Source organism: Penicillium canariense (assembly GCF_028826845.1).
Source record: "Penicillium canariense strain IBT 26290 chromosome Unknown utg000006l_segment0_segment0, whole genome shotgun sequence".
Classification (NCBI taxonomy): Eukaryota; Fungi; Ascomycota; class Eurotiomycetes; order Eurotiales; family Aspergillaceae; genus Penicillium; species Penicillium canariense.
In genome coordinates, this window is record NW_026622733.1 from 529,924 (window position 1) to 553,202 (window position 23,279).

Below are 23,279 nucleotides of genomic sequence, written 5' to 3' on the forward strand. Positions count from 1 at the left end.
GGGCGCGTCCAACATGAAAACTGATTGCATCTGGAATATAACTCTTCTCTAAAGGCCACCAACCTGGGTGACAACAGTAGTGAAAAGAATACCGCGATGGCACTCGTCGACCGGCTGGGCCATGTCAAAACGAGCACCGAATCCAAGCCCGATGACCTGGCAGCCAAGGGAGTTGGGGCAACTTCAATTTTCAAAAATTCCTGTCCGATCCGAAGACCAGACAGAGTGGTCAGTTTGGTAGTTTTCAACTAGCAAAAACACGATCTCGGATGTCTCCTCACTGATACGTGTAAAACCCGTGCACTAGGATGAAGAAGAAAAGAAAAAGAAGGGGAAAGCAGCGTGAGGGACGGCAGTATTTATACCCTCGCCTACATGGCGCTAGCATAAGCGAGGTGGGGTCGGACCTCCAAACAACAGCATGCTATTGGTCTGTGTGCTGCGGTGACTCTGAGATGACTCATCCCTTCCGGGTGGCTCCTCAAAGGGGACTAGTTCCGTTTAGCAGCTATCAGTGGGGCATTCGCCCGTGCGTACCAGAACATCTGTGCATGGTATGATATAAGACCTTATTCTTAAATGGTTCTAATAACTTACTATGCTTGTTCAAAAGTACTCGAAAATCTCAGTTTACTAAAGCTGTCTGCTTCCTCCCCTATAAGGCGGTAGCACAAGCGGCAGAATCAACGCAAAACTTTAAGAGCAAATTTCTCAGTAATCACAAAGGCTAGCAAAGCCTAAAGTAGTTTTTATAGTATCATTAAGGAAGGCTCTCATTAGCTCGTCTAGACTATGTGGTGGTCGAACCGCGAGGGCAGGCTTGTGTAAACAGAAAACAAGCCGTGTTGATGTGAAAACAGGTCCAGCGCCGTCATCGACAAACTCCCGCCCAAGGACTAAGCATGGCCGTGACGAATCATATGATAGGACTGAATTCCCATGAGTGCACCAGTCTTCGCGCCGTTTGCCTCTTAGACTCTCCCTACACTAATAATACCTTGAATCTATTCATCTGAGCTCCGTTATCTATATTCCTACATATTTATCTCTCTTCATCTTACTACCAGTTACTTCTTCGATCCAAGCCCGCCCAAACCATACCGCGATGTCAACGACACTCCAGCCCCCAGGTCACCCAATCGCACTGCGGCCAACCCACCTCCTCGCCTCGATGCCAGATCTGCTGACCGACTCAGCGACCACACTTATTATCACTCGGGAGAACACGCTATTTGGGCCGGACTTTTTAGTACACCTGCTGCGGTGGCACAAGTCTCTACACTCGCGACAGGGGCAGTCGCTACTCTTTACCGTAACCAGCAAGTTCTGGCGCAACTCGCAGCGCCGACAAATCCGAGACGCGTCAGGGCGGCCGCTATTAGAGCTACGGCGACAGTGGCGGCAGCGGATCTGGAGTGTTGAGCAGGCCGGAGGCGGTGGGGAGGAGCTTCTAAGCGCAAAGATAAGCTTTGCGATTGGGATGAAGATCTTGATACAAGTAACGAACGCACTACTAGCCCCGAGTCAACTAGACGAGTGCAATCAGCAGCAGCTTGAGCAGCACGCGCAACTCCAAGCCAATCGACATGCCGTAGTAAGTCAGAGGCCCGCAAATCGCTGCCCTCCACCACAGGCGCGACCCCCACCGCCATATAGCGCCGTGATCGCCAATCACACTAGCGACTACTTCACAAGCAGTAACAACAGCAACACGAGGGGCCTGGCTGAGGACGACAACGGCTTACTATACTTAAACGATGACGATAACACTAGTATATTACCGCCATCTTACGACTCCTCGCAGTACTGCTCGAGCCATCAATCTCTACAGGATTTACTACAGGCATTAGAGCCGCCACTGGAGCCGGCGCCATCTTCCTCCTCTACGTTCACGCCAGCGACACAATACTCGGGAACGGCAGCAAATAATCAAGAAGAGCTAGAGGTGCTACAGCTCAGCAACGCGGTGTCGACGGTGATGATGGGAGATCGGACTATCATCTGGATTCGGCGCAAGAAGATAATGAATTATCATACCCTATCGGGGGCTTTGCCGCAGTGGGAGGTGCAGATTGCGGAGGGCGTGGACTTATTACTAGTAAGTTTCCTGCTGGTCCAAAATTCAATATACCTTGATCAGCTGCCTATATCATACTATCGATATAGGCTAGCGATCTAGCGTTAGTGCAGTGCTAAAATTATGTATAGCCAGTATGTATCGTATTAATCTTAGCGGAGGTTGCGAAATAAGAACTAGAAGCGGATTAACAACTAAGTTCTGTTATTTGAAATTATATACCTGGACCTACCTGAATTTATCTATGGGGTTTGCCCAGTCTACATGGAAGTTGAACGCTTACCTATCTCCCTTCTTACCTAACCTAGATCCTAAGCAATGAGGGTTATAGACATTAGAAGGTCTATGCCTACTGTTCGGCTCTTCGGGCTGAGAGATATAATCGATATCATAAGGCTTCAAGTTATATCCAAATCGTATTTTAGCCCTTCAGAGGCTTACTGTACTATAACGATGATCATGTATCTCCGTTCATGCAACATGATACAAATTGACGATGGTTTGGGGGTGAACTAACTACATCCAGGCTAGCGTGCTTTCAAAATGGGGCTCGGAAAACAATTTGTCAGTGTAGGAGGGGAAATCTGATTTCGAATATAGCAGTATTGTTGAATCACAGACTCTTTTCCCTTGGTCGTACTATTTACCTGTGAAGGAGGGGTGGTGGAATCAGTCACGTGCCTATGTCGTAAGGCACGACGATCATCCGGAACAGCTCAAGCCCCGGGTCGCCTCGGCGATTGTTGACTCTTTCACCTATCAACTCCCCATAAAAACTGACGATAGGGCCCATAATAGGTTTACTGAGTCTCCAGAGTGCCCCAGACTACAGCTAGAAACCCCTTCCTCCGTGCCGGACCCTCTCCATGGCACTCTGAGGCCTTGCCGGGCGGTACCCTGAGCGACTCCGCATCGAGTACTCCGCAGCCTGTGCACCACAATGGATCTGGTTCAGAAGGAGCACGACAGGCTTCTGAAGAGGCTGAAGGCCTCACAGGGTATCAACAATGTCCAAGCGACCATCGATCTGCTCCAGTCCGCCCGGGACACTATCGCTGCTGGTCAGTCAAGATCGCCCAGATATCGTGGCATTCGGGATATGCCGTCCCGCTGTGAAGCACCGCTAGCTGACTGAATCTCACCTTCACTCTCGTAGACCCAAACCAGGCAGCAGTCACCTTGGCCAAGCTCCAGAATCCCGTTAAAGCATCTCTCAACTCAATTAACGACAGCCTCAAAGAAACCCACAGCGGGCTAAACAAGTACACCAAGTCTCTCGATAAGGTACCTCTCTCGCCACGGCCCCTTTCACCTCCCGATGCTCCCCCGCATGCAGTATACTAACCATCTCCAGCTCTTCAAAGACAGGCCCCTCCCCAGTACCGAGCACGATGCCCTTTCCGAGCAAGAACATCTTATCAACCGCGCCATCGCGATGCACCTCCTCCGTGAAGGCCAGTTCTCCGTCGCAGCCACCTTCCTCTCCGAAATTGCCGAGAAGAAAGCCTTCATGCAGAACCACCAATCCTCACCCGCTTCCCCCGAGCAAGCCACCAGCCTCCTAGACCTCGACGAGGTCCCCTCACCCGAGATTCGCAAGGAGTTCGCCTCTATGTACTACATCCTGTCCCAGCTCAAAGAGAAGAAGAACCTTCTCCCGGCCATCGAATGGTCTTGTGAGAACCGCGAGGCGCTGGAAGCCCGCGGCAGCAACCTGGAATTTGAGCTGTGCCGGTTGCAGTTTGTCTGGCTGTACCACGGCGAGTCGGAGCCGGGTCAGAATGCGCCCGGGAACTGGCGCGCGGCGATGGCCTATGCCAAGCGTGAATTCCACGCCTTTATCCCGCGCTACCTCCGCGAGGTGCAGCAGTTGATGGGCGCCATGGCGTTTTGCCCAAACCTGCAGGACTCGCCGTATTCCTCCATTTTCAATAATTCGACGGTGTGGGATGACGTGGCCCAGTTCTTTACCCGCGAGTTCTGCTCGTTACTGGGGTTGTCGGCGGACTCGCCGCTGTATATTGCTGCGACAGCCGGTGCGATCGCTCTACCGACACTACTGAAACTACAAACGATCATGAAGGCGAAGCGCACGGAATGGACGAGTGAGAATGAGCTACCGGTAAGTTCCAGTATCGAAAAATATTTGAATGATATCACTCACATGCGGTGTCCAGGTCGAAATTTCACTGCCCCCCTCGTACCTTTTCCACTCGATTTTCGTTTGCCCCGTCTCCAAGGAGCAAGCCACGGATGCGAATCCGCCCATGATGATGCCATGCGGGCATGTTATCGCGGAAGAGTCCCTCAAGCGACTCAGCAAGGGCAGCCGGTTCAAGTGTCCCTACTGCCCAAGCGAAAGCCACATGAAAGACGCCCGGAAGGTGTTCCTGTGACGAACTGACTGGATCCTTTCCGTTGCACTTCTCCCCTACTCATGACGGAACGGCAATTTCGGGACTACGGACTCTTCGGTAATTTAGGATCGGCGTTCGGGGAAGGTATCGGCGTTTCACTTGGGACAGAACACACCCTTCCGGTCTCTTTTTTTCCCCCTTTCTCTTTTGCCTTGTTTCTTGGCTAGTCTGAAAGTTGCTCGTAGTCAAATGCCAGATGATCAGCTGTACATGCGCCACCAGCACTTCATTTCCCACTTCTCCACTCTCCGACCTCACCAACTCTCCTAAACCGTGCCCGAAGCAGCCTAACTCGCCCCTAACCGGCCCTAGCAGTGCTAGCGGTCCCGTGACCACGCGCTCATTTGGCGACGCCCACCCGGGCCCCATCACCCTTTATACGCGTTTCAAACCCGTCATGACGCGTCGAGGGCCCTTCTCTTGCCCAAATCGGGTTATATTAGATAGGCTGATCGGCAGGCAGAGCCTGCAGGTACGGTGTATAACCACCGTCTGGGTCCCCGTCCTGTACTCCATACAATCATGACAGAACACCCCCCCAACCCGGGTGGCCCTTTGGTCGGAGCTGAGCTGCTAGTCCCAAGGGATAAATAGGGACTGGACGCCCCTGAATCGTAGAACGATTTTGCTTCTGCATCATCATTTCCTTGTATTTGGTACGTGTCAGCGCTCGCAGTTGCTCTAGAACATGGATGAGAGGAGTCGCAAACGGGCAATGCTGTCGAGAAAGGTCGCTCCGTCGGAGCATTTCTCCAGGTATCGCGCTGCGAAGGCCTCGGCCGTCCGGTCGAGAAGAGGGTTCCGCGATAGCTCCAGCTCGAGTGGTTCGAGACGGGTTCGGAGAAGACCGGTGTGCCCACCTGATATATCGTACGTCTCCTTCCATGCCTCTCTCATCTTCCACGATCAAACATAGGGCCTATCTAAATCGCCCCGAATGGAGCACTCCATATCCCCATTGATTCCCATTCCTTGCCCCCAATGCATCCCTACCCGTAACCACCCATATCCCTCTACATCGATGCTAACCCCCATCTCCAGCAGCCCAACACGACCCCCCACATCACCCATTGTAATGCTCCGCGTCGGCCCTCAACAGCGCCTCTTCGCCGCGCACGAGTCCATCCTCAGCGCCTCGCCCTTCTTCGCAGCCCACTGCACCACCCAAACGCCCAGCCCCCCACCCCCCTCCCACCCACACATCACCGCACCCAGCAAACGCATTGAGCTCCCGCACGAACAACCCGAAGTCCTCTCCTGTATCCTCGAGTACCTCTACAAAGGCGACTACTCCCCGCGTCTCCAACACAATCCCGCCCGCGGAACCTGGACACTCGAAGACGCCCTGCCCCCGCCCTCCTCGCCCGCTCTCTCCCCCAGCGCAGTCATCTGGCATCACAGCGTGAACGCCCCGATCCTGCGCGACACAGCCGTATACTGCGCCGCAACGAGCTACGGGCTTCCCGCGCTGGCGCGCCTGGCGCTGCGCAAGCAGGGTCTGCAGGCCGGGATACCAGCCAGCACGATCCTAGCCAGCGCGCGGTTCGCCTATGCGCATACGCCGGACACGGAGTCGCGGCTGCGGGCGCATTATTTGGCGCTGATTATTCGGTGTCGGGGGACTTTCAAGAAGAGCGGGACGATGCAGGTTGAGATGGAGCAGGGTGGGAAATTGTTTTTCGATTTGTTTGTTGCGATGTGTAATCATATGGTGAGTCTGGGGCTTGCATGCTTATTTCCTATTGAATGGGAGGCGGCGAGGGGGGGTTGCTAACTGATGTTTGGTAGGATGATGTGTTTCCGTCGGCGATGTCGGTTTGTAGTTCGGCGCTGGGGCACGGGCAGGGTCGATAGGTAAGGCGGTCTTGTTGGGCGTAATGGGGGTGGATAAGGGTTGGTATGTGGGAATGGTTCTTTTTTTAATAATTTTTTTTACCGCTGCAGGGTCGGTGGCCTAATATTTAATACCCGTGTACCACTAGATATATTGTTGACTGCAAGGTAGATTGATGTTGGAATGGAATTCGTCCATATCTTGAATATGAACTCATGCTATTGACTCTTCCGTATCAATGTTCATTGTGACCCGTAGGGATTTGTTGTAACCCCCATATCGTCTCATGGGCAGACGAATTAAAAATGTGGCTTTTTCGAGAGTGCGCCATGTGTATGGTCGGTTGACGCTGGAACCCCATAAATTCAACCAGTTGATCGGCAATTGCTGGACGCGATGAATTCTATCATGGCCTGCGGCGTTTAGTTTTCATGCTGGACCGAGAACAGTCGTAATCTTGAGTCGACTAAAAGTCGTTCGGCTTCCTTGGGCTGTGACTGAGGCCGGGGGTATCCAGAGGTGCAAGTCGTCGTAGAAAGGTGCTCATCACAGATGAGAACGCTTGATATTTTGAGAGGGGTTTCCTATGTGCAGGCCATTCTATACGCCGGTGCCGGGGAAGGCGGTGTTATTCTTGCTCAAAACGACTATGCCTCGTTCTCGCGCGATATAACCCTTCATGAGACCCTGCACAGGCAAATCATAAGGGATCACAGTCAGCTAATGCACCGAGCAATTGTTCAAGGATGGTGAATACTGACCTTGTACACGAGATTGGCTAACAAGCACTCGACCTCATCAGTATCCACCCGTGTCCGGCCTGTCGCATGTGTACCAATCCTCAGGGCAGCCGCAAACTCAGCCACGGGAACACGGGTCCGCCGAATAGGCGGCTGGCCATCTTTGGCCTCTTCAAACCCACCAGCAATGAAGACTTTGCGAAACAGGTTGCGCAACGCAATATCGCGCCCTCGCTCGAGCGGAAGGTAGATGCGCCTCTTGACGAACTCTGCCTCGCCCGCAGACATAGCCTGGTCGAAGCCCACAAGGTCGCCCTTGCGAATGCAGTTCGACAAAGAACCGAATAGTTGCTCTAACCGTGGGAAGGGCGCGAGAAGTTCTTTTCGGGGGAGGTGATGGTTCGTGACCAAGTGGCAGGGAATAAGGTATGTGAGAATCAACCTAGATGGACTCATGAGAAGGAATCCCAATAGATAAATGGGGGCATACTGACTCTCGGTTCTTAAAGGCCCCACGATGGCACAACCTCCACGCAGTAGACAGGTGCTTCTCAGCCTGCGATTGTTGCCTCGAATTAGTCTTCAGTCCGCTCATGACCACAGGTCCTTCCGTACCTCTGCATAGTTTTCATCCAAAAAGTGTATGACTCCGACATAGTACTCAAATGTGACGATATGAGACTTTGGAAACGCTTCAAGAGGCGGCAGGTCATCAGATTGAGCATTGAGGGCACGGAGGAGGTTCTTTGTCAGGCCAACGGAGTTGATCTATATCAAGTCAGTAGTCGCTCTCTATGGAAGCCAAGCATCTATACCTTAAAATAGGTCTTGAACAGCAGATTGGTAGTTTCATAGATGCCCCACTTGCGGGATTCCTCGATGGGCGCCCTATCTCGGTCAGCAATGAACCGCGAGTATATGAATCAGTTTTGACTCACCGGTCGCTAAGACAAAGAGTAAACATTCGATTCATAATTCGCGCCGCCTCCTCCAAGTTTGCATTCTTCTCAACCTCCACCGAAAGATCATCCTGGAAGCCGAAGCCCGACGAATCCTGCGACGCTGCTTCGACATCGGCTTTGATCGCAAAGGTGCGCAGGAATTTGCCGACTGTGTACAAGCACGGCAGCGTCCAGGCAGGGAGGCCAGAAGAGCCCGAATACCCTCTGATAAGGGCATTGGCAAGCTTCTTCCAGGCAGTGAAGATTGCGACGGCACTGGATCCAGGGTGTCGGTCCTCACACTTCAGCACCTCCCCCACTGCTTCCCAGTACGCCGCAAAGATGTCGACCCACGCATTCTGTTCGGGTTTTGGCACTTTCGGGCTCTTGCCATGGAATAGGTTGGTATGGAGGTCTTTGTTGAGGTATTGGATATTTGTGAACTGGTAGAAGGAGTGCAGCCGATGTGGGTTGTTTGGGGTCGCAATTGGCGTCAGGACTGCAGCGAGGTCTGGGCCTGAAGCGGTGCTGTAGGCGCGTCTAAACTGGTTAGCTAGCTCCATGTTGCGATAGCCCCGATAGCCGGGTGTATATCTCGGAAACCTAAGAAGCTTGCAGGGAGCGTGTTGAACTTGGTGGCGGTGCTCGGGTTGTTAATGTAGTTAGTCCCTTCGCCAAGTGTATGGACCAAGTCGCGGCACGTTTGGACAACCGATGAGCAGCCGCAGCTGGTGGAGCGTGTCGTGGCGGTGCATCATGATGTGGCGGTGAAGCCCTCCCTCCAAGCCCCAAGTGTGGCTAGTGGGATAATTTCCTAAGCCGGTTAGCGTGGTTCAAGGGCCTCCACTCGCTTAACCGAAGGGTGGTAGCCCTAAGCACATTGCAACACAATCTTTGATTTCTCTCCCGACGGCACCACTAACGACTCAACCACCACAGCGACAATCACAGTACGTATCACCCCCATTTGATCTGTTGCAAGTCCACTGCTAACATTCATCTTTCCAGATGGGTAAGTCGCCTTTTTTCGATATTCCAGCGATTTCCTCGAGGCGACTACGGTGTGTGCGATACGGTCAGATGAAATATCATGCGGAGCGACAACCCCGACAGCAGCGCAATAATTCCAGGACAAACCACAAGAGGAGGAGAATAGATGATTGACTTGATTGGAAATGATCGATATGGAGGAATTGGCACAACGCTGTCGATCAAGCATACGTCGCGGTCCATCTCGAAATTTTCAACTCCCATCACCCACATCCGCACATATCTTCCCCCTTCATCTGCTGGGACTTCTCCTCCGAAATCGCACGCACCGTTTCATCATCGCAAGGAAATCAGCACCGGGATTCAAAAAATCAGCACTCAACCAGAGCCATGACTGACGGATTCCTAGGGCGTCTTACTGAGTACCAGGTTATCGGGCGTCACCTGCCCACCGAGGCGAACCCCACGCCCAAGCTGTACCGCATGCGCATCTTTGCGCCCAACACCGTTGTGGCCAAGTCGCGGTTCTGGTACTTCATGTCTCAGCTCCGCAAGCTGAAGAAGTCCAACGGCGAGATCGTCAGCCTGAACGTCGTAAGTGGAGAGAACTGCCATCATAAATTCCTGTTGATTTGCATTCGTTACTCATTCGATTTCTCCCTCTCTAGATTGCCGAGAAGCACCCCCTGAAGGTTAAGAACTTCGGTGTCTGGCTCCGCTACGACTCGCGCTCCGGTACCCACAACATGTACAAGGAGTTCCGCGAGATGTCCCGCACCGACGCCGTCGAGGCTCTCTACCAGGACATGGCTGCCCGCCACCGTGCTCGCTTCGGCTCCATCCACGTACGTTCCCATTGTAGCCTGGCAAATTCTGAATACAATGTTCTAACAGACCCTTGCAGATCCTGAAGGTTGTTGAGGTCACCGATGCCGACAGCATCCGCCGTCCCTACATCAAGCAGCTCCTCACCAAGAACCTCAAGTTCCCCCTGCCCCACCGTTCCGCCAACCCGGGCAAGAAGCTGTTCTCCTACTCTCGTCCCTCGACCTTTGCTTAAATGTGATGTTTTTGGGGTTTCGGAGATGGAGTGTGTGGATGAAATAACTGCGATATGGCCAATAGCATGCATGAAAGATACTGGTCGCGTGGAAACGGCCTGTTTGTACCCAGTTATGGGGGATGGGTTGGATGTCGCTAGTCCCGTGTAGTGGCATCTGAGGATAAATTCAAAAAATCATCGGGTTCAAGTTCAGTCTCGTGCATCGTAGGCGCTCACATGCGACCCTACTCCTGCCATGTATGTGAACGTAGTTGGAACCACCAACTCGAATTGTACTTACGGCCATTTGAGTTTGGTTATATCGACTATATTATGACCTGGAGGGCACGCGGTCCAGACCCATCTGCTATCTATAGAGAACATTCGACTTGATTATTGAAGATCGTTAACTAGAGACGAGCCTAAGGTCCTCCGTTGAACTATCATTTCGGGGCGAAGCGGCCGATGCTTCGGGGGTTCAGCATGTCCCGAGCCCGAGCCCGAGCGCCAGGGCAAGCCTGGAGAGTTTCCTAAGCAGGGGCGGGTACCCTTCACGGGTATACCCCGGCGACGCTCAACTAGGGGTGTTTGGGAAGCACCCAACATGGGCAAATAACAATGCAGAGTAAGTGAGGATTATCACATCTCGCTCGTAGTACGCAACAGCCGAAAGTCGCTATATCCGCGAGGTCAAGAACCGCTTATTGCGTCATTGCGCTGGGTCGACAGCGGAGCGCCCTGTCCGCTTTTACATCCGATTTCTTCCCTCCCCGGCCTCCCCCAAACCCACTTCCCCCATCTCTCCCCAATTCTAATACCATCCATTCAATTTGAAGCCACCATGTTCGCTCGCCAGACTTTCCGCTGCGCGCAGCCCCTGAAGCAGGTAAGCCTCGCGGCTAGTCCCCCAAACGTCCGCACAATTACAAAACAAGTCTAACCGTTGCTTCGTCATCAACAGAGCTTCCGCAAGTACTCTGCTGAGGGTGCCCCCAAGGCCGCTCCCAACACCGCCGAGCCGGCGCCCAAGAAGTCCAACCTCACCCCAATCTATGTCGCCGTCGGCCTCGCCGGTCTCGGTGCTGGTTTCTACCGTTACAGCTCCAGCGCCAGCTCCAACTCCGCGCCTATCGAGCTCAAGGACCGCCCCAAGGTCTTCAATGGCGAATGGGTGGACCTCAAGCTTGCCAACATTGAGACACTGAGCCACAACACCAAGCGCTTCCGCTTTGAGTTCGATGACAAGGAAGCTGTCTCTGGTCTCCCTGTTGCCTGTCAGTGCACCTGCCCCCTCGATCAGAGTTCCTATCCGTTTCTGGGCTCCCACTGACACCCATGTACAGCTGCGTTGCTGACCAGGTTCAAGCCCGCGGGTGCTGAGAAGAACGTCCTTCGTCCCTACACCCCCACCAGCGATGAAGGTAGGTCCTCCCATACCCCCCTTGGATCCCAATCCGTGTAATTAACACCGGGCCCACCTAGATGTTCCCGGCTACCTCGAGCTCGTGATCAAGGCCTACCCCGGCGGCCCCATGTCCGAGCACATCCACTCCATGAACGTCGATCAGCGCCTGTCGTTCAAGGGTCCGCTCCCCAAATACCCCTGGGAGGCCAACAAGCACGACCACATCTGCCTGATCGCCGGCGGCACGGGCATCACGCCGATGTACCAGCTGGCGCGCCGGATCTTCAAGAACCCCGAGGACCGCACCAAGGTGACGCTGGTTTTCGGCAACGTCAGCGAGGACGACATCCTGCTGAAGAAGGAGCTGCAGGATCTGGAGAACACGTACCCGCAGCGGTTCCGCGCGTTCTACGTCCTGGACAACCCGCCTGAGGGCTGGACCGGCGGCAAGGGCTTCATCACCAAGGAGCTGCTGAAGACTGTCCTCCCCGAACCCAAAGAGGAGAACATCAAGTTGTTTGTGTGCGGCCCGCCTGGTCTGTACAAGGCCATTAGCGGCGGCAAGGTCAGCCCCCAGGACCAGGGTGAACTTTCTGGTATCCTGAAGGAGCTGGGCTACTCCAAGGACCAAGTCTTTAAGTTCTAGATTACTTTTGACTGTAGAATAGATGGGCCGGCGGAGCGTGTGCGCACAGCTCAGCATATACATTGACGCGTCGGTGGTTGTTAGGCGCGTACCCTAATGCGCCGCGGTGTCTCCGCGATGGTGTTATTGATGTCATAGGTAGAATTTCTAACATACCTTGTACCATTCGGTGAATTTTCGTTTCGTGTTCAAGACTAGTTCAAAGCTAGGGTAGAAGACAGAACTCATGTCGGCGCTGCGCTGGGTTGCTCATCTGGCGCATGGGGATTACTGGTCGCAAGCCTGCTGTGTGGCAGTGCAGGACCCGGGAGACCCAAATATATCACTCCCGAACACCTGTGCAAAACGGCCACCATGAGTTCAATCAATTTAGAACCCAAATGTAGATATCAGTCGCTACATCTGTTGAATATTGCACCTATTTAATGAATGGAAAATAAGGAAAAGTAACGAAGAAAATGCAACTCGATAAGTCGTCTATTTTCAGCTGACAGGGTTGGGGCACAACTAGTCATTATGTCACCGCCGGAGGGGGCGGGCGCCTCGGGTAGGCTGGGTAGTTTGAAGGGGGGGGGGAAAGGTGTGGTGTTGCGCGGGACGGGGCTGACTGACGCATGACCTGGTTGAGGCGACACAGTTAAGCTAAGCGCCTGTGAATGAGGGGAGTCCTAGAGGGGGGAAAGGCACAATGGGGGAGAGCCTAAGCCTAAAGCAGCGACAGGAGGTAGCTGAGGGCCGAGCCTGCCGGGGTGGTGCTTGGGAGAATGCCCGGGGGATTTGGGGGGAGTGCTTGCGGGTGGTTTGTGCGGGAGCCAGCTGGTGGACGGGCGAGAGACGCGCCCTGGTATTTAGTGGACCTCATCCCCCGTCTGAGCCGAACGGCTCCCCTATTCCCACCGGCTTCCCTCGCCCCCAAAACCCAACAAATTTTCTTCTTCCCTCCCCCCCCCTCCGGCCTACCCACCACCACCGTCACATCATTATTATGGCTCCTAAGCAAGATTCTGAGGCCACTGTGGCCGTGAATATCGAAGAGCTGCGCAACTCCAAGGATGCTGTAAGTCATTTCTTTTCCTATTGCCTTTCCCCTGACTTTTTCGCGCCTGTTTTTGCTCGTCGCGGTGCTTGCCCCCGTGGCCCGCCGCACCCGCTTGCGCGGTGCCCTACGCGTCGCATATAAACAGAGCTTTCCAGTTTGCGCGCACAAGGCCTATGGCCCTCGCTGAACTTCGGGGCTCTGTCGCGGCATCTTTACCTTCCCCATGAAAGCTTTGTAAATATGTTATTCCTCTCGTGTGGGCGGCGCGTCACCCATGAGCCATGCCAGCCCGCGCGTCATGTTTCCCGCAGTGAACCCCCTCAGCCCCCGGCTTGCTTACCTACCTGTCCCTGCACTAAACCCCCAACCCTCCAACCCCTTCACCCCGCATTCAGTTGAACCCTGAAGAAATCAAGATGGACTCGACCCCTCGTAGCTATCCCTCTGCCATGTGCATATGTCACTAACATTGGCCCCAGGTCATCATGCGCCTAATGGCCCTGCAATCCTACATTGCGGATCTGAGCAAGGCGTACGTCGAGCATGTCAACAATGTCATCAACGGCGGCCCCGCCACCATTGACATCCCCGCCATGCCCACCGGCTTGTCCGGTCAATTTGATCTCAACCGCGTCGCCAGCCCCGGCGTCAAGTCTGAGGCCGGCGGTCTCAAGAAGCGCAAGCGCGCCCCAGTGGACCCCAACGCGCCCAAGCGCGCCCTAACTCCCTACTTCCTGTACATGCAGCAGAACCGCACCAAGATCGCCGAGGATCTGGGCGGTAGCGCTAAGCCTAAGGATGTTGCGGACGAGGGAACTCACCGCTGGCAAACCATGCCTGCTGCCGAGAAGGAGGTTCGTATTTTCTCTTTTGTGCCGCTTTCTCTTGATTCCGAACTCCGGTCAGCGTCAACTGTGGGATGTCTCTAGCTAACCAGGTACCCTTGAATAGACCTACAAGAACCAGTACCTCGAGAACTACGAGGCGTACAAGCGCGACATGGCCGCCTACAAGGCGGGCCGCAAGACTGGCGATGACGACGCCGCCAACCAGCTCCAGCAGAGTATCGCGGGAGTCGAGAATGCCGAGTCCGAGTCATCCGACTCTGAAACCTCGGAGTCCGAGGAGGAGGAGTCTCCCTCCCCCCCTCAGCCCGTCAAGCAGAAAACCCCGCCAAAGAGCGCCGCCAAGCGCCGCCGCAGCGACATCAAGGCCGTGAAGGAGGTCGCCGAGTCGCCGGTCAAGGCCTCGCCTGTGAAGAAGGGCCGCAAGGCCGCGGAGCCTGCGTCGGTGAAATCCACTCCTGTGGAGCCTAAGCGCAAGGCCAAGAAGCGCAAGAGCGAGGCTTAAGATGGTAAATGTATCTTAACTGCAACTGCCACTGAACTCGGGGAGAGAGAGAGATATGATGCTATTGCTGAGTGGTAGGGGAACGAGATCGCCTTTTCTCCTTTCTCTCTTTTCTTTCTTTTTTTTTTTGGTTCGGAGGATAATCGGGGGATTTGATGGCGGGAGCGCAGTCTTTGTCTTGTTGATCTGATCGCAAGGGCGTTTTATGTGTTAAAAGTGTATTTATGGGGCCTGTGTCTTGAATGTTATTCATCATTGATCGGTCGACCTGTCTAACCCGTAGATATCAGTGCTTGTCGTCTAGTATATCCCGTAGTTTCGGGCGTATAATCTTCCCCGCTGCTTAGTTCCGGGCGCATATAGGGCGGGGAACCTCCACTAACTTCCCCTTGGTGGACTTGCCGCAAGACATTAGCAACAGCGTGACTAACCCGAGCCCCCGCCATCCAGGCGCCCAATCGCCAGTCGGCCAGGCCGGCAGCGAGCTTATCTTTTGTTATCGCGGCCACGGCAGTCGACGGGGTAGAAAACGAATGGATAAGATTAGTCTCGCATCCCATCAATGACTCTCCCCCCACATTCTCAATCCTCCTCCCTCGTATCCCTGGCTCTACCGGAATTGAGACACTGAATCCTCCTCCCTCTGCTTTAATATACGAATTCCCTCTCCTGATCCACCCCTCCCTCCCGATAGCAGTTCCCTCCTGTACGCCAAGCTCCGGGTTCCACCTGCGCCATGCAGCTTGTTCCGAAGGAGGTAGGTCGACCAGCCAAGACTGGCCAGGATGGCAATGACGCTAACTGCCCGCACAGCTTGACAAGCTCACGATCGTGCACCTCGGGTTCCTGGCGCAGCGGCGTTTGGCGAGAGGCGTGAGGCTGAATCATGCAGAGGCCGTGGTACGTTTTGACTGTAAATTGCTTTGTTTTGCGGGGCACGTCGCTGAGATTTTCTTCTTTACTATTTACATCACAGGCCTTGATCTCCAGCGTTCTGCATGAGGTATGATCTCCACTTTTCTTGATTGATGGCATAGCATGCGCCAATGGAGCCCGGGGCTAACGGCATAACCTGCGTATAGCTTATTCGTGATGGACACTACTCCGTGGCCGATCTGATGTCGATCGGGAAGACGATGCTGGGCCGGCGGCACGTCTTGCCCTCCGTGGTGGCGACGCTGGTCGAGCTCCAGGTCGAGGGCACCTTTGTGTCCGGTACGTATCTGGTCACCGTGCACCACCCGATCAGTAGCGACGAGGGCGATCTGGAGCGTGCTCTGTACGGGAGCTTCCTGCCCGTCCCGCGGCGCGAGGCATTCCCCGACCCGGACCCCGAGGACTATATGCCCGAGAAAATGCCCGGTGCGGTGATCCCGGCGAAGAATGCCCGCATTGCACTGAACGAGGGACGGAAACGCATTCGTCTGAAGGTTATGAGCAAGGGAGACCGGCCGATCCAGGTAAGTGGTGGGGAGTGGTGCTGTGCTGAGCTGCAAGCCGAGAGACCAATAACTGACGCGGAACAACATTAGGTCGGATCGCATTACCACTTCATCGAGACGAACCCGCAACTGCACTTTGACCGCATACAGTCCTATGGGTTTCGTTTGGACATTCCCGCTGGCACATCCGTCCGTTTTGAGCCCGGAGATACGAAGACAGTTACGCTTGTTGAGATCGCTGGCCACAAGGTTATCCGCGGAGGCAATTGGCTGGCCAATGGGCCGTTGGATATGAGTCGGACGGAGGAGATTCTCACCAAGCTGCAGGCGGCCGGGTTCGCGCATGTGCCGGAGCCGATGGCGGATAGTGCCCTGGTGACTGGGTTCTCAATGGAGCGCGAGGCATACTCGCGCATGTTCGGCCCAACGACTGGGGACTTGGTGCGCCTGGGCTTAACAAACTTGTGGATTCAGGTTGAGAAAGATATGACCAGCTACGGTGATGAGTGTGCCTTTGGAGGAGGCAAAACTCTGCGTGAGGGAATGGGTCAGGCATCTGGACGCTCGGCGGCTGAGTGCGTGGACACAGTTATTACGAACGCCCTGATTATCGATTACACTGGCATCTATAAGGCCGACATTGGTATCAAGGATGGCATGATTGCTGGAATTGGCAAGGCTGGCAACCCGGATGTCATGAACGGAGTACATCCCGACCTGGTGGTGGGCGCGTCCACGGACGTGATTGCCGGCGAGAACAAGATCGTCACGGCCGGTGGCTTTGACACGCACATCCACCTGATTTGCCCGCAGCAAGTGGACGAGGCTCTGGCCTCCGGTATCACCACCTTCCTTGGCGGCGGCACCGGCCCCAGTACCGGCTCGAACGCGACCACCTGCACCCCCGGGCCCAACCACTTGAAGAACATGATGCAAGCCTGTGACAGCCTCCCCATCAACATTGGTATTACCGGAAAGGGCAACGACTGCGGTGTCATTAGCCTCGAAGAACAAATCAAGGCCGGTGCCGCCGGCCTCAAGCTGCACGAAGACTGGGGCTCCACCCCGGCCGCTATCGACAACTGCCTTGCCGTCTGTGACCAGTATGATGTGCAGTGCATGATTCACACCGACACGCTCAACGAATCTGGCTTCGTCGAGCAAACCATCGAAGCCTTCAAGGGCCGCACCATCCACACTTACCACACCGAAGGTGCAGGCGGCGGCCACGCGCCAGACATCATCTCGGTCGTGGAGCACCCGAACGTGCTCCCCAGCAGCACCAATCCCACCCGCCCCTTCACCCTCAACACGCTGGACGAGCACCTCGACATGCTGATGGTCTGCCACCACCTGTCCAAGAACATCCCCGAGGACGTCGCCTTCGCCGAGAGCCGCATCCGCGCCGAGACCATTGCGGCCGAGGACGTGCTGCACGATCTCGGCGCGATCAGCATGATGTCGTCGGACTCGCAGGCTATGGGCCGCTGCGGCGAAGTCATCTTGCGCACCTGGCACACCGCGCACAAGAACAAGGCGCAGCGCGGCAAGCTGGCGCAGGACGAGGGCACGGATAATGACAATTTCCGCGTCAAGCGGTATATTAGCAAGTACACGATTAATCCCGCACTGGCGCAGGGTATGGCCCATCTCATTGGGAGTGTGGAAGTGGGCAAGGTGGCAGATTTGGTGTTGTGGAAACCGAGCACGTTTGGCACGAAACCCGTGCAGGTGCTGAAGAGTGGAATGATTGCAGTTGCGGAGATGGTATGCGTCCTCCTGACTACGGACCTGCGCTTTCCATTGCGTGTCGCTAACTGCAGTACAGGGTGATGCTAACGCCTCCATCCCCACGATCGAGCCCATGATCATCCGCCCGATGTTTGGCGTATGTTGTCCCCCGTGCCCCCCACCAGGCCCCCTCTCTTCCTCCCCTACTACCTATTCCCCGAACGACATCGCTAACAGCGAATAGGCCCGCGTTCCAAGCACATCGATCATGTTCGTCTCGCAAGCTTCCATTGATAACGGCACCGTGCAGAGCTACGGCTTGCGCAAGCGCATCGAGGCTGTCAAGGGCTGCCGCACTGTTGGCAAGAAAGACATGAAGTTCAACGCGACCATGCCGAAGATGAAGGTTGACCCGGAGAGTTATGTAAGTTGGCCCCGTCCGCCCCTTACCGGTCCGATCACGGCTTTCTTGCATGGGCGAGATCTCAATGGCCAGGCGTGAGGATTGTGCTAATACCGATTTGACGATAGACGGTCGAGGCTGATGGCAAGCTGTGCGACGCGGAGCCGGCGGCCGAGTTACCGCTGACACAGGCATACTATATCTTCTAAGTTCGGGGCTGGAGCTGTGCGATACTTTGGTGCCTGCAGGCGGCGCCTGTGTTCCTCGTTCGCTATCGCTTCCGCTCCCTGCCTCTGCCTCCCTGCCTCTGTTTCTTGTGTCACTTTTTGTTTTTCCCTTTCTCCCTTTCTCGCTTTGGTTTTCTTTTTGCCGTTTGCCACTATCCCCCCCCGCATTGGCCGGTTCTCGTATACCTCTCGAGCGTCTCTTACTATCTTCGGGAATTTGTTTCGTCTAGCAAGAGAGCGCCCTGCTTGTGGTTTGCATTGCTTTGAGTTTTAGTGCGGTAGCTACGAAAGTGACGACTCGTTTCTCTTTTATTTCTGGCCTATTGGGTTCTTGTAGGTTCCTGACGTACTATTTGTAGAATTGCTCGTCGCCACTGCCATCTATGATAGAAATACGGAACTTGTATAGTGACCACAGCTCTGCATCCGTCCACCCCTGCGGCCAGCGATCGGCCCCCGCCAGCCCCCGCCAGCCCCCGCCGGGCGCCACTCCAGGCCCGCCCGGACCTCCCCCGTCATTAACAAGGCATCAAAACCCATGCGCCCTCGTCCATTCGGATACCTGGCGCCGCGCCCCATTCCCATCCCCCCATGGCCACTCCCACCCTCTCACTGGGCCTGCCCCAGATCCACGCCACAACCAAACACAACAAAAGCACCCCGCCAACCAACGACTTCCTCACCGGCACCTGGCACGTCACGCACTCAAGCCTACCGCTCTGGAAAAACAAGCGCAACGTCCAGATCACCTACACTGCCCTCCCCGCCCAATCTGGAATCACCAAACTCGACGATCGGGTACAGTACCAGGCTTCCGGCTCAGACAAAATCAAGTCCGTGCATGGCGTCGACACGCCATCCCGATCGAACCAGGGGGCGTGGGACTGGCGTGGGAAGGGCTGGTTGGTGATTGCCAGCTCGCATTGGGAGTGTTTGGGGTTTGGACGGGAGGATGATGGGAATGAGTGGGTTGTGACTTATTTTGCGAAGACGCTGTTCACGCCGGCGGGGATCGATGTGTATTCGCGGCGGAGGGCGGGCCTGGGCGAGGGCATGGTGGAGCGCATTTTGGGCGTGGTGAGGGGGTTTGGAGTGCTGGAGATGCAGGAGTTGGCGGATGCGATTTTTGAGATTCCAAGGGATTAGTTCCAGTAAGTTGTATTGGGACGTGTGAAGTGTGATGTATGTTGCATAGATAGGATTAGGATTGGATTTTGTATATCGAGTACTAGTTAGATTCCAGAGTAATGTGTGAAATGAGGTGGTCCAATGCTGTTGAAGATCGAGCGTGGAGACTTTAGACCACACATACCCTCATCTCCTTTGACGAATTACACCGTGTATAGATTCATAGTACCTTTCGTCTAAGAATGCTCATTCTATTCTGGTTGAAGGGTTACCCCCGGCCAGGTCAACCCAGACCCACCGGACCGCCGTGACAGGACGGGTGTTCGCCCACAGCCAGACAGTCAGGCTCGGACACGTCCGATTTATAACTGGACGCCACGCTAGGAAAATGCTCTGCACATGGAATGCAGAGAAGGGTCGTTTTTAGCAAACGAGTTAAGAGGGTTAGACTAGCGTCTTACGCGGGTGCGGTCTGGCCACGAACTGCACTCGGGTTTCAGCTCAAGTTGAAAGTCACTTTTGATTGGTAGACTGGCAGGTACATGAGGGGGTGAGAAATAGAAATAAACATCTCCGGCAGAGATCCATAAGAAACCTATCTTCTGCCATCTCGTGAGAAATATGAAATATGAGCATGGGCGCTTCCAAAAACTATGTAGGGTATCACTAGACTTGTCTTTTCCGAGCAGGTTCGCCGGGGCAGTCTTGCCATCTGCCGACATTCAATGGACAGCAGGAGGCCGCGGGATGCGAGGAACCACATCTCTTTGCTACAGCCGTTGCCATCAATCATCCGCAGCGTCTGGAGACATCCAACATCCAACCGCAAGACCAGGGACATTGGCTCGTCAAACCCAGTCAGGTGCCGTCGTCGGTCATCATCGCAGAACCAAGTCCTCTCCCGACAGCCTGATTTTGCGCATCATTCACAGCTCGATCTCCTCTTCGCCGTGGTTGTCACCCGCCGAGGTGAGCGGGATATCCGCCCAGGCGGAGTAGCTGTCCTCCTTGGCGGCAAGGTATGCCGCGACTCTGGCGCGTCGGCGCCCTGATGAAGACCCTTCCTTCTTCTGCTGGGCATCAAGTTCTTCGAGCCGCTCGCGGGTAAGCTCTTCGGACCCCTCCGGTGTCGGAGACGGAGCGAATGCGGACTCGGGGAGTGATACCTGGCTGTCTAGAGTACCCAAAGTCGACTCGGACGGCATCTGAACGTGCAGAGACGATGGTTCCTGGGGCCCTTGAGTTGCAGCTCCTTCGATGTCGCCTCGCTTCTCAGACTCCGCGTCATCTGAACAATCCACCTTCCCGGTGGAACATGTGGAAGGAAGGGGTCCGATTTGCAACTCTTCGGGATCAGCATGTTCCTGAAGGTATTCGTGTGCGCGTCGAACTTCGTTCCGCTTTTCTTTGATGGTATCAGGGGTGGACGGGCGGGCATCTGCAAGCGAGTTGCTGGACTGGTCCGGTTCTTGGACGGGAGGCACTGAATCATCTTGCTCGACCGTTGCGAGAAGCAGCCAGCCCGGTTTAATGGCTCGAAGCTGTTCATAAGTCGGCGGGATGCCTCCGGGCCAGGGGTTCAGCTCGGTAGGGGCGTCAGGATCATCTATGACATGTTGAGGAGAACTCCCCTTTTTGTAGCTTTTTCGCAGCTCTGCCTTTGCTTCTTGAACCTCTCGTGCCTTCTGAGCAGCTTGCTTGCGCGTTTCAAGCCCGATGGGGAGACCAGGAGTGTCGGCGAGCAGGTGATTAAAGAATTCGTGGACGAGGTCATTTCCCTCTGAGAGGTCTCGGTCGTGCACTACGCAGGCATGGATATTCTTAGGTTTGAAGACACGGATGAGATGGCAGAGCTCGGAATACGAAGAGTGCCGTGCGTAGGGAAAGCGCTATGAAGGGTGAGTATAGCAGACGGCACCAGATGAGAACGGGTAGTGCTCACAATGACCTTTCTCCGAGGCTTGCCGGCCAAATTCTCCATGCACACGCGCTCCACGGTGTCGTCAAAATCAAGGACATTGGCAATGAGCTGGTCCGCGAGCTCATCAATAGTCAAATTCGAATCCGGCATGATACCATACTTGGTGAGCGAAAGTTTTCCGTTGCGGACCCGGAAGTCGGTGACCAGCCGCCATTCCAGTGTGAGTTTTTCTTGTTTGGTGTTGTCGGTCATGCGCTCGTGGCAGATTTTCACTAGATCCATGGCTGTCATTCCTTCCGGGAATTCAACTTCGTGTTGCGTGTACGCATCGCCCGAACCCACCCCAGACCCCATATCCGGCGCTTCAAACCCATCCTGGCCGCGCTGGAGGAATGGCTTGATGAGGACGGTATCCGGTCGACAGATCATAATACAGGGAGGCACACAGAGGTGAATTCGAGCCTCACAGATATCGTTGGTCAGACAGCCTGGAATGCTTGTGTTGCCCAGCTCGAAGCCATTGTAAGCTGCAGACTCATGGATCCCTCTGCCAGCCTCGGCGAAAGACTGATAGAGCCTCAGCTGGTATGGATCAGGATGAACCTGCGATGCGAGTCAGTAACAACATAAGATATGCGAGAGTTTGAAAGAGGGGCAGGGATTTTGGGCTCACCTTTGTATTCAGCGCCGCTGCAAGGGCAACCCATACTTCCTCGTACCCGAATGTCCAGGCTGAAAGGTGGAAGATGGTGTCCGGCGGAAAGCGCTGCACCTTTTCGAGAAGCTCCGCAATGCTGTCGGCCTTGGAGAGAAAGGTTTCGGGAGGCACACCGTCGCTATACAGGTGCGTAGTGTCGAGGTACAAATTATCGAGCTTCTTGCCGGCCAGCGTGTATGGAATCAGGACGGGATTTCGGACCAGGCTGTTGACCCACCAATTCTCCGCTGGAATTCTGTTAGCTGGGGAGTTAAGTCAGTGGATTCAGCCCCGCTGACCTCGGATATCGCCAGTGTAAAGTATTGCCTTGCCGTCCCCTTCAATCAGGAACATGACACTTCCAGGGCAATGGTTGGCATCGACAAGAGTCACCCGAATCCGCTTGAGAGGGGTAAGTTCGATCTCCGTTGGTGTATTGAGCGGGATCGGACGCTGAAGTTGTTAGCCACGGAAATCCATTCAAAAGTTCCCGAAATGACAGGTTGATTGATCCTTACCACTAGCTTTCCGAGGTGCCTGTATGTGACCTCCCGTGCTTCTAGAATTCCCGATCCGAAATTAATGCGATGCGGAAACCGTTCAAGACGCAACAGTAGCTGTTTCGGCCCCGGTCAGTTGGAGCCGCTTCGAGTCGCATTGGGGAAAATCCTACCTCGCGTGTGGCCGGAGAACAGTAGATAAACGGCGCCCGAAAGGACTCAAGGCCCTGGAGATGATCGGTGTGCACATGGCTGAGGAAGCAAGCCAGTGGCGGCGGGCGATCAGCGCTCTTCCGGAAGTAGTCGACTAGATGCTCTTCTCAGCTGATGTCCCAGGGTCTTTCTCAAAGGTTATACATACTCTGTATGTCCGGGAACTCTAGAATTAACTGTCAGCCGTGGTACTTGCGGTATGTTGGCGAAGTGCCACTTGCCTGCAACGACCCCGTTGAAGGTTGACATGATGGGGGCCGGGCTGCGCGGTGCTAGCCGGGCTTAGGCTAGGCGTGCGCTTGGTGTATTTGGTGAGTGGAGCGAGTCTGGCCGCGATGCGAATCCACCAAGTCCAGCTGGCGCTGCAGTTGTCGTGCAGGAGGGTGTGGTGGTGCAGGACACGACAACGCAGCACCGGCCAACAGGCCAACGTGGTGTTGGTGTTGGCGATGCGATCGATTAGTCGTCGGGGCATATGAGGATGAGTCGTTGGGCTTGCCCGTGACCAGCCCCAAACTTCACGTAGCCTCGTTCTT

At 54.9% G+C, this 23,279-nt stretch overlaps 10 protein-coding genes across 10 annotated transcripts; 8 read left to right on the top strand and 2 right to left on the bottom strand.

Moving 5' to 3' along the window:
• Positions 1-1,105: 1,105 nt before the first annotated feature.
• Positions 1,106-2,196, top strand: N7482_008177 (uncharacterized protein; the record flags this gene model as incomplete). Its single annotated transcript, XM_056690301.1, has 2 exons — positions 1,106-2,098; positions 2,167-2,196. 2 exons carry the CDS (start codon positions 1,106-1,108, stop codon positions 2,194-2,196), a joined length of 1,023 nt encoding a protein of 340 aa, XP_056540066.1.
• An 821-nt stretch (positions 2,197-3,017) lies between these two features.
• Positions 3,018-4,473, top strand: N7482_008178 (ubiquitin-protein ligase RMD5; the record flags this gene model as incomplete). Its single annotated transcript, XM_056690302.1, has 4 exons — positions 3,018-3,138; positions 3,234-3,361; positions 3,432-4,199; positions 4,255-4,473. 4 exons carry the CDS (start codon positions 3,018-3,020, stop codon positions 4,471-4,473), a joined length of 1,236 nt encoding a protein of 411 aa, XP_056540067.1.
• A 1,042-nt stretch (positions 4,474-5,515) lies between these two features.
• Positions 5,516-6,268, top strand: N7482_008179 (BTB/POZ domain-containing protein; the record flags this gene model as incomplete). The annotated part of the gene is made up of 1 exon (XM_056690303.1): positions 5,516-6,268. The coding sequence occupies one exon, from the start codon at positions 5,516-5,518 to the stop codon at positions 6,266-6,268; it is 753 nt and encodes a 250-aa protein (XP_056540068.1).
• Positions 6,269-6,928: 660 nt separating this feature from the next.
• On the bottom strand, positions 6,929-8,572 carry csn12 (the record flags this gene model as incomplete). The annotated part of the gene is made up of 6 exons (XM_056690304.1): positions 6,929-7,015; positions 7,090-7,510; positions 7,563-7,624; positions 7,684-7,836; positions 7,884-7,956; positions 8,007-8,572. 6 exons carry the CDS (start codon positions 8,570-8,572, stop codon positions 6,929-6,931), a joined length of 1,362 nt encoding a protein of 453 aa, XP_056540069.1.
• An 817-nt stretch (positions 8,573-9,389) lies between these two features.
• On the top strand, positions 9,390-10,059 carry N7482_008181 (60S ribosomal protein eL20; the record flags this gene model as incomplete). The annotated part of the gene is made up of 3 exons (XM_056690305.1): positions 9,390-9,593; positions 9,668-9,844; positions 9,904-10,059. 3 exons carry the CDS (start codon positions 9,390-9,392, stop codon positions 10,057-10,059), a joined length of 537 nt encoding a protein of 178 aa, XP_056540070.1.
• An 823-nt stretch (positions 10,060-10,882) lies between these two features.
• N7482_008182 (cytochrome b5 reductase family protein) lies at positions 10,883-12,092 on the top strand (the record flags this gene model as incomplete). The annotated part of the gene is made up of 4 exons (XM_056690306.1): positions 10,883-10,927; positions 11,003-11,315; positions 11,385-11,462; positions 11,524-12,092. The coding sequence occupies 4 exons, from the start codon at positions 10,883-10,885 to the stop codon at positions 12,090-12,092; spliced, it is 1,005 nt and encodes a 334-aa protein (XP_056540071.1).
• Positions 12,093-13,077: 985 nt separating this feature from the next.
• On the top strand, positions 13,078-14,481 carry N7482_008183 (uncharacterized protein; the record flags this gene model as incomplete). Its single annotated transcript, XM_056690307.1, has 3 exons — positions 13,078-13,149; positions 13,611-13,985; positions 14,083-14,481. The coding sequence occupies 3 exons, from the start codon at positions 13,078-13,080 to the stop codon at positions 14,479-14,481; spliced, it is 846 nt and encodes a 281-aa protein (XP_056540072.1).
• Positions 14,482-15,217: 736 nt separating this feature from the next.
• N7482_008184 (urease Ure) lies at positions 15,218-18,266 on the top strand (the record flags this gene model as incomplete). Its single annotated transcript, XM_056690308.1, has 8 exons — positions 15,218-15,238; positions 15,295-15,381; positions 15,458-15,484; positions 15,564-15,941; positions 16,014-17,690; positions 17,752-17,811; positions 17,899-18,078; positions 18,186-18,266. The coding sequence occupies 8 exons, from the start codon at positions 15,218-15,220 to the stop codon at positions 18,264-18,266; spliced, it is 2,511 nt and encodes an 836-aa protein (XP_056540073.1).
• A 609-nt stretch (positions 18,267-18,875) lies between these two features.
• Positions 18,876-19,430, top strand: N7482_008185 (uncharacterized protein; the record flags this gene model as incomplete). Its single annotated transcript, XM_056690309.1, has 1 exon — positions 18,876-19,430. The coding sequence occupies one exon, from the start codon at positions 18,876-18,878 to the stop codon at positions 19,428-19,430; it is 555 nt and encodes a 184-aa protein (XP_056540074.1).
• A 908-nt stretch (positions 19,431-20,338) lies between these two features.
• On the bottom strand, positions 20,339-23,218 carry N7482_008186 (uncharacterized protein; the record flags this gene model as incomplete). Its single annotated transcript, XM_056690310.1, has 8 exons — positions 20,339-21,301; positions 21,355-21,936; positions 22,007-22,278; positions 22,330-22,483; positions 22,549-22,647; positions 22,704-22,837; positions 22,892-22,909; positions 22,975-23,218. The coding sequence occupies 8 exons, from the start codon at positions 23,216-23,218 to the stop codon at positions 20,339-20,341; spliced, it is 2,466 nt and encodes an 821-aa protein (XP_056540075.1).
• Positions 23,219-23,279: the final 61 nt, after the last annotated feature.